Genomic DNA, 10,720 nt, shown 5'->3' with positions numbered 1-10,720 from the left:
CTCCTGCCCCCAGTGCCATCCTCCCTCCCGTTGCTGCCCCCCCCCGCGCCGCCCCCACACCCGCCCCCGCCTCAGCATCAAGTGAGGGGGGTCTGCCCCCCCCAACTCCCCCAGAGACCCCCAGACCCGGCGGCCGAGGTGAGTAAGGGGGGGACTGCCCCCAAATTTGGGGAAACTGAGGCACGGAGGGGGCGGGACCCGGGATGGGGTGGGGCAGGCGGGGGGTTTCCATTGGACTGGGGCAATTGGGGGGTGAAGGGAAATTGCACAGGGGGAGGTTGGAGCATTTCGAGGGTTTGCACAAGGGCTGGGGCAACTGGGGGGGACAATTGCACGGGGAGGTGCACAAGTACTGGGGGTATTTGCACGAGGTTTGGGGCATTTGTACGGGGGGGCGGGGCAGTTGTTTGCTCGGGGGGCATTTGCTTGGGGGTATTTGCACGAGGACTTGGGCATTTGCACGGGGCATTTGGGGCAGTTGCATAAGGACTGGGGCAGTTGCAGGAGGGATTTGTGCTGGGGGATTTGAGGCATTTGGGGCAGTTGCTCGGGGGTAATTACACAAGGTTTGGGGCAGTTGCTCGGGGTTGGGGTAGCTGTGGGGTGGTCGGGGCAGTTGCAGGGGGGTATTTGTTTGGGGCCGTGAATTGTGACCCTGGGGGGGAGGGTGACCCCGGGGACCTCCCAGTGATCCCCCCCACGCGGCGGCTCGGTGTGACGTCATTGTGACGTCACACGGGTGACACGCCACCGACTCCCCTGGGGGGGATTATAGGGGTCCCCACCCCGAAGGGACTCCCCCAGACACCCCATGGTGGGAGTTACAGGGACCCCCACCCCAAAGAGACGCCATAACCTCCCCATGGGGTGTCTGGGGCGTGTCTGAAGGAGTCCCTTTGGGCTGGAGGGTCTCTATAACCCCCCAAGGGAAGGCGGGGGGGTCCCTACAGACCCCCAAGGGGCAATGTTCCTTTGTCACGTGATACGGGCCAAGATGGCGGCGCCCATTGGGAGGCGGAAGCGGAAGTGGGTCCGTGGAGGAGCTGCCCGGTCGCTGCGACCTCCGTGAGGCCCCGGGGATCCTGGGGGGTGGTGGGTCTGTGGGGGTCCTATGACAGGGCAGTGGGGTTGGAGGGTTCTGGGAGGGTCTGGCATGGTCCTGTGGGCACTATGGGGGTCTGTAGGGTCCTATGGGGCCTCTGTGGGGCTGAGGGGGGCCTATGGCGGTCCAGTGAGGGATGTGGGGGGCTATGGGGGTCTATGGGGAGCCTATGGGGCGTCTATGGGACCGGGAGGGCTCTGGGAGGGGTCAATGGGGGGGTCCTATGGGGCCATATGGGGATCTTATGGGGGGGCTGTGGAGCTGGGAGGGGGCTATGGAGGATCTGGGGAGGTGAGGGGGGCTCTTGGAGGATGTGGGAGTCTTTGGGGCTGTTTGGAGGGTCGGGCTTCCCATAGCCCCCAGTGGGTTGTCCTTGGGGTGGGGGTCCCTATAGCCTTCTGTGGGGTGTGTGTGAGTCTGGGGTCTATAGCCTGTCTGGGGGGTTTCCCTGGGGTTGGAGTCGCTAAACACCCACATAACACCTGGGGGGTCCTTTTAAGTGCCCCCCAACATCTTCCATCACTGACCCCCCTTTTCCCCCCACAGGCTGCCCCTTCTCCCCCCTTTTACCCCTTTATCCCCCCCCCTCCCCACGATGCTCCTGCTGCCCCTCAGTGCCCTCCTGCTCCTCCTGCTGCTGCTGCTGCTCCTGGAGTTCCCTCCCCGGAGCCCCCCCAGCTCCAACCCGGCATTCCAGGAATTCCAGCGGCGCTTCCACCTGGGATTCCTGCCTGCCCTAGCAGCTGATTGGCTGCAGGGGCCTCACCTGTTCCAGGTGTTCCGCAGTCGGGGCTTCCTGCAGACACAGATCGCCGCCCTCTACTCACTGGGATTCGCCTCCAACTTGGTGTTCGGGCTCTTCTCCCACTTTTTTGTGGACCGGCTCGGCAGGAGAAGGTCCTGTGTGCTGTTCTCAGTGCTCTGCTCCCTGTCCTGCCTCCTGCTGCTCTCCCGGGATTTCCCAGCGCTGGCGGCAGGGCGGCTTTTGGGAGGCGTCGGCACCTCCCTGCTCTTCACCTCCTTCGAGTCCTGGTACGTCCACGAGCACCTGGAGCGCCACGATTTCCCCCAGGAGTGGATCCCAGACACCTTCTCCCGCGTGGCCCTTTGGAACGGGGTCGTGGCTGTGGCCGCGGGGGCTGTGGCTGAGCTGCTGGTGCTGGGGGGGGGGCCCGTGACCCCCTTTGTGGCAGCTGTGCCCTTCCTGGCCTTTTCTGGGATTTTTGCCGTGAAAAACTGGGATGAGAATTATGGAAAACACCGCTCCTGCCCCAAGGCCTGTGGGGAGGGGCTGCGGGGGCTGCGGGACCCCCCCGGGGCACTGCTGGGGGTGGTGCAGGCACTGGTGGAGGGCGTCATCCTCATCTTCATCTTCCTCTGGACGCCCGTGCTGGAGCCACTGGGGATCCCACTGGGAATCGCCTTCTCAGGATTTATGGCAGCAAGTGCTGTGGGATCATCCCTATTCCGCCAGGGGGTTGTGGGGGGGCTCCAGCTGCAGCCCCTGCACCTCCTGACGGGGTCCGTCGCACTCCTGGGGGTCTCTCTCCTCCTCCTTGCCCTCCCCGTGCCCCCGCCCGGCGCCTTCCTGGTGTTCCTGCTGCTGGAATTCTCCTGTGGGATTTACTTCCCAGCCATGGGGTTCCTGCGGCGCCGGCTGGAGCACGGGGGGGCCGCGGGGGGGTCGCGGTGGCTGCGGGTGCCCCTGGGGCTGGGGGTGGCCCTGGCACTGCCGGCGCTGCCCCCCGGGGAGGGGGGGGCACAGGGCGTGTTTGGGGGGGCGGCGCTGGCGGCGCTGGTGGCGCTGGGGGCAACCGGGGGGGTCCTGGCAGTGGCCCGGGGGGACCCGCGCCTGAGGGTGGGGGGGGAGGAAGGGGAGGGCGGGGTGGACACTGGGATGTGACGGGGACAGGGACATGGGGACAGCATCACTGGGATGTGACAGGGATACCAGAATGTGACAGGGACATGGGGACAGGGACACTGGGATGGGGACAGGGACACCGAGCTGGACACGGGGATGTGACAGGGACAGTGACACCAGGAGGGGGACAGTGAGCTGGACACTGGAATGTGATGGGACACCAGGATGGGGACACTGGGATGTGACAATGACAGGGACAGGAGGACTATGACACCCGGCTGGACACCTGGATATGACATGGTCACAGTGTCACTTTGATGGGGACACCGGGCTGTGACTGGGACAGTGACATGGGGACAGCAGGACAGGGACATCAGGCTGTGACAGGGTCACAGTGTCAGCACCACACGGGGCTGTGACTGGGACAGCGACACGGGGGCAGCCTGACAGGGACACTGTCACAGTGTGACCCCCGCTGTGACAGGGTCACTGGGACAGCACTGTGGGGACACTGAGCAGTGAGAGGATCACGGGATCAGTGTCACCCCCACAACGGCCTGTGGGTGACAGGGACACCAGGACACCCCAGTGGTGACACTGAGCTGTGACAGGGTCACAGTGTCACCCCCACAACAGCCCGTGGGTGACAGTGATACCAGGAGACTCGATGGGGACACTGAGCTGTGACTGGGCCACCCCCACAACAAGCTACAGGTGACAACAACACCAGGACATTCGATGGGGACACTGAGCTGTGATGGGGTCACGGTGTCACCCCCGTGATGGGCTTCATGTGACAGTGACACCAGGACACCCCAGCAGGGACACTGGGCTGTGACAGGGCCACGGTGTCACCACAATGGGCTGTGGGTGACAATGACACCGGGACACCCCGGTGAGGACACTGAGCTGTGATGGGGTCACAGTGTCAACCCCCAACCCAAGGGACCACGGAGGGGCCATGGGGACACTGGGGTGAGTGTGTCCCCCCCGGAATGGCCTCGTGGTGTGCACGAGGAAGGTCTATTGATAAATGAATAAATTATTTTTTAATACCCCCCCCCCCCAAATCGAGGTGTTTGTGAAGGCCCGCCTGGGTTTGGAGTCACATGGAGATGGGGGGGACACAGCCCCCGGGGACACTGGGGACCTCCCCCCCCAAAACCTGTGTTTGGGGGGGCACCAAGCCACTGACCCTTCCCAGTTCAAACCCGTGACTCCCAGTCTGCCCACATCCCCCTCAGTTCAGACCAGTGACTCCCAGTTCAAACCCTGACTCATTCCCTATTTCCAACCATTTTTAATTTCCAAAGGGGGGGGGCAAAAGACGCACCCCCAAAACAAGAGGGGGGGATCGCAGGGATTTGGAGAGTGCAGGGGACACCTCAAAACCCCGATCCCACAACCCCACCATCCCATTATCCCACAGTCCCAAAATCCCTCCATTCTAGAATCCCAAGATCCCTCTGGCTTCTTGTGTAATTCCAACCATTTTTAATTACTGGGGAGGGACAAAAAACGCACCCCCAAAACATGGGGGGGGGCCTCGGGGGGCGCAGGGGACTCCCTAAAACCCCAATCCCATTATCCCACAATCCCCAACCCCCTCGATCCAATTATTCACCCCTCAGGCTCATCTCGTTGAGTAATTCCAACCATTTTTAATTCCCGGGGGGAGCACAAAACACACCCCCAAAACAACCGGGCGGGGGCTCAAGGCTTAGGGTGCACAGGGGACACCCCAAAACCCCGATACCACAACCCCACATCCCGTTATCCCATGATCCTGCTGTCCCTCTATCCTGGAATCCCGAGATCCCTCCGGCTTGTTGTGTAATTCCAACCATTTTTAATTCACGAGGGGTGGGGCAGAAACCACACCCCCAAAACATCGAGGGGGGGAGTCTCAGTGGCTTGAGGGGTGCAGGGGACCCCCCAAACCCCCAACCCCGTTATCCCACGACCCCAACCCCCCTAGTCCCATTATTTCCCCTGCCGGCTGTTGCGTAGTTCCAACGTTTTTAATTCCCGGGGGGGGGGAATGGGGGGCAGGAAACGCGCGGAGCCGCCGTTACACAAAGCAGGAAAAGGGGGGGGTATTGTTTTGGGGGGAGGGGGCGTCCTCTCTTTCTCCCCCTCCTCACCTCAAACCCCCCCGACTCAAAAAATCCCGTTTAATTTCCCATCCGGGGATTGGAAAACTCCCCCTTCCTCCCCCAACCTCCCCGTAATTCGGGTGATTCCTAAACCCCCTCCCCGGCTTTTTGTCCGGGGGGGTCACGGATGGGACACCCTCAATTTCTGGAAGTTCCCCCCTTTTTTCCCGAGGTTTTCCCCCCTTTTTCCCCCCTTTTCCCGTCGCGTATCCGGGGAACGGGATGACGGGACCTTCCTGTTCCCGGCCCCGCTCCCGCCTCGCTCCCGGGGGCTCCCCCCGAAACGACCCCCCCGGACCTCCCGCACCCCCGAGAGCCCCCCCAAAACCAGCCCTGGAGCCCCCCGGACCGTCCGGGATCCGCGAGGAACGAGGCCCCAAAGGGGTGAGTCGGGGGGCGATGGGGGGAGGTTGAACAGCCATCTTTGGGGCGAGAGGGGGAAGAGGATTGGGGAACATTGGAAGACACCCCCCCCCTCAAATTTGGAACACCCCCGTGTTGGATTTGGGGAGGGGGGAGGCGACTGGGGGGGGACGAGGAGGGGGCGATGGATGGGGGCGGGGCGAGGAAGGAACGGTCGTTTTGGGGTTTGTAAAGGCGGGGGGAGGGGAGTGGGGACCCCTCGGAACATTGGGAGACCCCCCAAAAAAAAATTTGGGACCCCCCTGTGTTGAATTTGGGGCGGGGGAAGGCGATGGGGGGGGCGATGTATTTTGAGGGGGGGGATGGGGCTGAACAGCCATCTTTGGGGTTCGGGCAGAGGGGAGTGTGGACCCCCCGGAACATTGGGAGACACCTCCCCCGTAACTTGAGCCCCCCCGTGTTGGATTTGGGGTGGGGGAGAAGATGGGGAGGGTGATGGACTTGGGGGGGGGGGAAATGAGGCGCCGTTTTGGGGGTTGTGAAGGGTTGGACCCCCCCGGAACATGAGGAGATTCCCCCCCTCCCCAAAATTTGGGACACCCCCCCCTCCGTCTTGGATTTGGGGGGAAGGGGCGCGTTGGGGGGAGGCAGCGATGGATTTGGGGGGAGGGGATAAACATCCATCTTTGGGTTTGGGGGAGGAAGGGGAGTGAGGACCCCGCGAAACATTGGGAGACTCCCCCCAAAATTTGGGAGATCCTCGTGTTGGATTTGGTGTGGGGGAGGGCCCTGACCCCCCAGTGATGTTCCAAGACCCCTTTTTCCCCCCTAAATGTGTGTGGGGGGGGCTCAGTTCAGCCCCGTTTCCGGGGGGGGGGGTACAAGGCACCCCCCTGGGACCTCCCTGTGACCCCTCCCATCCCCTTCCTCCCCAGATTTCGGGAGCTGAGTCCAGAGCAACCGTGGGACCCCCCAAGACCCCCCAAGGAACAGGTGAGGGGGGGAGAATGCAGGGCACAGGGGGAATTGGGGAGGGTGCAGGGGGGTTAGGGTCACATTTGGGGGGGCACAGAGGGATTGGGGGTCACTCGGAGGGATTTTGGGGGGACAAATGGATTTGGGGGAAAACAAAAGGATTTGAGGTCACACAGAGGGATTTGGGGGCACAGAGGGGTTTGGGAAGCACAGAGATTTGGGGGCGCACACAGAGGGGTTTAGAGGGGAAAGAAGGGATTTGGGGTCACATTTTGGAGGGCACAAAGGAATTTGGGGGGCACAAAGGGATTGGGGGGTAGCAAAGGGATTTGGGGTCACACAGAGGGATTTGGGGGGCACAGAGGGATTGAGGAGGGGCACAGGGGAGTTTGAGTGGTGCACAGAGGGATTTGGGAGGGCACAGAGGGATTGGAGGGAGCAGCCCCTCCCCAAATCCCTGGATTCAGAGGATCCATCCCCAGTACAGCAGAAAATGGGACACAAAAGGTCCTTTGGGATTTGGGGGGGTGTTTCTGGGGTCGGGGGGTGTGTCCCACGTGTGTTTTGGGGTGCTCAGGATCCCCGTTTCCCCCCAGGCCCCCCAAACCTCCCCATGGAGCAGGAGGAGCCTGAGGTGGTGGAGCTACAGGACTCGGACGAGGGGGACGAGGGGGACATGGTCAGGAGGGTCTTCATCGGTGAGGGGGGACTCCAAAACTGGGGGGGGGGGGGGCTCCAGGCACCCCAGGAGGGGGGTATGGGCAGTTTTGCAGGGTCCAGGCACTTCGGGATGCACTTTCGGGGTGCAGTAAGTACCCAAGGAGGAGGGTACAGTGACTTTTGGGGGGCTCCAGACACTTTTGGGGGGCTCCAGGCACCTGAGGAGGAGGGTAGAGCCCCTTTTGGGGTGCAGTGATCATTTGGGACAGGGGGTACAGTCCCTTTTTGTGGCACAGTAAGGGGGTACAGAGCCTTTTAGGGCATTTGGGGGGATTACAACTCCTTTTGGGGTCTCCAGACTGCCTGGGAGGGAGTACAGCCCCTTTTGGGGGTCAGTGAGGGCCATTTTAGGACACAGTGCCTATTCCTGGGGGGGTCACAACTCCTTCTGGGGTCTCCAGGCACCCTGGGATGTGGATACAGACCCTTTTGGGGTACAATGACCATTCCTGGGGGGGTTACAATCCCTTTTGAGGTGCAGTGACCATTTGGGGGGGTACAAACCCTTTTGGGGTCTCCAGCCACCCTGGGTCGGGGATACAGCCCCTTTGGGGGGGGCAATGAGGAGGTTACAGCCCCTTCTAGGGCACAGTGCCCATTCCCGGGGTCAGTACCTCTGTTTGTTGGTTGCCCTCCCTCCAGCCGATGACGGGATCGTGAGCGAGGATGAGGAGGAGGAAATTCTGCCGCAGGAGATCATCCAGACCGTGATCCCCCACAGCCCCCTCTGTCCCCCCGCCCCGCGGGCACCCCCGGGCCCCTCCCAGGGCGGGTCCGAGGAAGGGGGGGGGCGCCGCGGGGGGGGTCGGCAACGCCCCTTTATCTGCAACGAGTGTGGGAAGAGCTTCAGCCACTGGTCGAAGCTGCTGCGGCACCAGCGAACCCACACGGGGGAGCGGCCGAGCACCTGCGGGGAGTGCGGGAAGAGCTTCTCCCAGAACTCCCACCTGGTGCAGCACCGCCGCACCCACACCGGGGAAAAGCCCTACAGGTGCGGCCACTGCGGGAAGAGCTTCTCCTGGAGCTCCAACCTCATCCAGCACCAGCGGATCCACACCGGGGAACGGCCCTACGGCTGCTCCGACTGCGGGAAGAGCTTCACGCAGAGCAAGAACCTCATCAAGCACCAGCGAACCCATGCGGGGGGGGCACGGCCACGGAGAGCCCCCCAGTACCCCGGGAAGCCCCCCAGGGCGAGGGGGGAGTCCTCGGGGGTGGAGGGGGCAGAGGAGGGGGCTGGGGAGCCCCTGATCTGTGTGGAGTGCGGGGAGAGCTTCGCCCGGAGCGCGGCACTGAGGAAGCACCGGAGGGGGCACCTCCCGCTCTTTGGGCCCTGAGGGGACACGGGGACATCATGGAGGGGACACATGGACAGTGGGACATGGCCCTGCCACTGCAGAGGGCACCGGCTGCTGTTTGGGACATGGGGACACACAGACAGGGGACAGATGGACAGTGGGACACTGCCCTGGCACCGGAGGGGGCACTGAGGGCTCTTTGTACCCCAAGGGGACATGGGGACAATGGCCAGAGGACACACAGACAGGGGGACACACGGACAGGGGGACACCTGGCCCACAGTGGCTCTGCCCTGGGCACAGCTCTGGGCACCTGCCACTCCTTGTGCCCTGAGGGGACACAGGGACTGTGTGACACCATGCCAGGGGACACACGGGCTGTGCCACAGGCAGGACATGGGGACAGAGCTGGGGACACACGGACAGTGCCACACACAATGGGACACGGTGTCCCCAAATTCCTCCGTGTTCCCGTGTCACCTCAGTGCCCCCCCGGACCCCCCAGTGCTCCCAATGTCCCTGTCGGTGCCAGAACCCAAAGCTGTAAATAGGGGGGGAGGGGACACACACAAGAAGGGGGGACCCCCGGGGGGGAGTGGTGACATCGGGACCCCCCTGTGGGGGAGGGGAGGGGGGGGCAGGGCTGTGAATAAAGTTGTGTTTGGGGGACCTGGGGGTGTTTTTTGGGGGAGGAGGGGGCAAAAATGCCCCACATGGGGGGTGGTAAAACTTTGGGGGGGGGCAGCAAAAAGTCCCGGGGAGGGGAGTTTTGGGGGGTTTGGGGGTGGAGGGGGGGGAACAGGATTTTGGGGGGGGGCAAATGGGAGCCCCAAAACCGGGAGGGGGCTGGGGGGTACCCCAAAACACAAGGAGGGGGGGTCAAGGGGGCCCCAAAACCTGAGAGGGGAGCTAGGGGACCCCAAAACTGGGAGGGGAGGTTGGGAGGCCCCAAAGCCAAGGAGGGAGTCAGAAGAGCAGGGGGGTCCCAGAACTGGGGAGGGGGAGTCAGGAGGATCCAAAAATAGGATGGGGGTCGGGGGGGGGGCCACAAGAGCAGGAAGGGGGGTCCTAAACCCAGGAAGAGGCTACCCCAAATTGTGTGGGTGCAGGTGTGGCAGAGCCCCCCTACCCTAGTAAACCTCCCCTGTGCCTCAAGACCCCCCCCAAAGCCCCCCAGCCCCACTCAAAAACCCCCCCAGGACCCCCCACTCTGTCTCTCCTTTATTGGGGGTTGGCAGCAAAAGCTGCTACAAAACGGGAGGGGGGATTTGGGGGGGGCTGAGGGGGCCGGGATTTGGGGGGCCACCCCCTCGAGCCCCCCCGAGGATGAGGAGGATGAAGGGGGGTCACGCCTTGGCCCCGCCCGGGGCCGCCGTGAGCTGCTGCAGCTTCTGCGTCATCATCTCCAGAACGGCTGCGGGAGACAGGGGGGTCAGGGGGGACCCCCAAACTGGGGGGACCCCAAAACCCACAGCGAGGACACTGGGGACAGGGGGACCCCAAAACTGGGGGGTGGACATGAGGGGTCAGGGGACCCCAAACCCCAGGGGGACCCCAAAACCAAGGGGGTTGGGGGGCGTTGAGGTTCCAAGCCCTGGGGGAGTCGGGGGTCTGTGAGGGGGTCTCCCAAAGCCGGGGGTCCTGGGGGGGGTGCCCACCCTGTTTCATGGCGTGTTTCTCCTGCAGGGCCGGTTGGATTTTCTCCATTTGCCGCGTCAGGAACTCGATTTTCCGCTGGAAAAACGCCCGGGCGGCGTCGGCGGACTGGGAATGGGGGATGGGAATGGGGATAGTGGGAAAATGGGAATGGGGGGAGTGGTGGGAATGATGGTAATGGGGGGATAATGGGAATAATGGGGATAGTGGGAATCGGGGTAATAATGGGAATAAATAATGGGAAGAATGGGAATGTGGAGAAATGGGGGTTGAAAAATGAGGGTGGGAAGGGAGGAAATGGAAATGGGGAGGAATGGGAATAATGGGGAAAATGGGAATAGGATTAATAGGAATGGGAGGAATAATGGGATTGGATTGGGGGAGAAGAGGGTGGGAATGGGAATGAGAATGAGGTGGGATGGGAATGGGGGAGGAATGGGATGAGAAAGAAGATGGGAAAGGGGGTGGGAAGGGGAGAAAAAGAGGGAAGAGGGATGGGAAGGGGGAAAAAAACAGGATGAGAGCAGGGCAAAAAAACCCCAAACCCCCCCAGACTCCCTGCCTCCAAGACCCCCCAAAACCCCCC

At 62.7% G+C, this 10,720-nt stretch overlaps 3 protein-coding genes across 4 annotated transcripts in view; 2 read left to right on the top strand and 1 right to left on the bottom strand.

Moving 5' to 3' along the window:
- The first annotated feature begins 742 nt into the window (after positions 1-742).
- MFSD5 (major facilitator superfamily domain containing 5) lies at positions 743-3,005 on the top strand. Its single transcript, XM_017838661.1, has 3 exons — positions 743-1,065; positions 1,649-2,801; positions 2,856-3,005. The coding sequence occupies exons 1-3, from the start codon at positions 965-967 to the stop codon at positions 3,003-3,005; spliced, it is 1,404 nt and encodes a 467-aa protein (XP_017694150.1). The 5' UTR covers positions 743-964.
- Positions 3,006-4,665: 1,660 nt separating this feature from the next.
- On the top strand, positions 4,666-9,138 carry LOC108509308 (zinc finger protein 787-like). Of its 2 annotated transcripts, none has more exons than XM_017838675.1 (4): positions 4,666-5,506; positions 6,421-6,478; positions 7,057-7,158; positions 7,823-9,138. In XM_017838675.1, exons 1-4 carry the CDS (start codon positions 5,345-5,347, stop codon positions 8,515-8,517), a joined length of 1,017 nt encoding a protein of 338 aa, XP_017694164.1. In that variant the 5' UTR covers positions 4,666-5,344; the 3' UTR covers positions 8,518-9,138. The 2 variants fall into 2 exon arrangements, with proteins under 2 accessions (XP_017694164.1, XP_017694165.1); XM_017838676.1 differs by lacking the exon at positions 4,666-5,506 and adding an exon at positions 5,670-5,709.
- Positions 9,139-9,686: 548 nt separating this feature from the next.
- PFDN5 (prefoldin subunit 5) overlaps positions 9,687-10,720 on the bottom strand; it is a 7,511-nt gene continuing 6,477 nt past the window's right edge. The window contains 2 exon segments of the mRNA XM_017838694.1: positions 9,687-9,892; positions 10,137-10,242. Coding sequence (XP_017694183.1) covers positions 9,825-9,892; positions 10,137-10,242 — 174 coding nt within the window. The 3' untranslated portion in view covers positions 9,687-9,824.

This window comes from Lepidothrix coronata, unplaced genomic scaffold, assembly GCF_001604755.1.
Source record: "Lepidothrix coronata isolate B3197 unplaced genomic scaffold, Lepidothrix_coronata-1.0 Scaffold352, whole genome shotgun sequence".
Taxonomy (NCBI): domain Eukaryota; kingdom Metazoa; phylum Chordata; class Aves; order Passeriformes; family Pipridae; genus Lepidothrix; species Lepidothrix coronata.
This window is presented reverse-complemented; position numbering and strand designations above follow the sequence as displayed.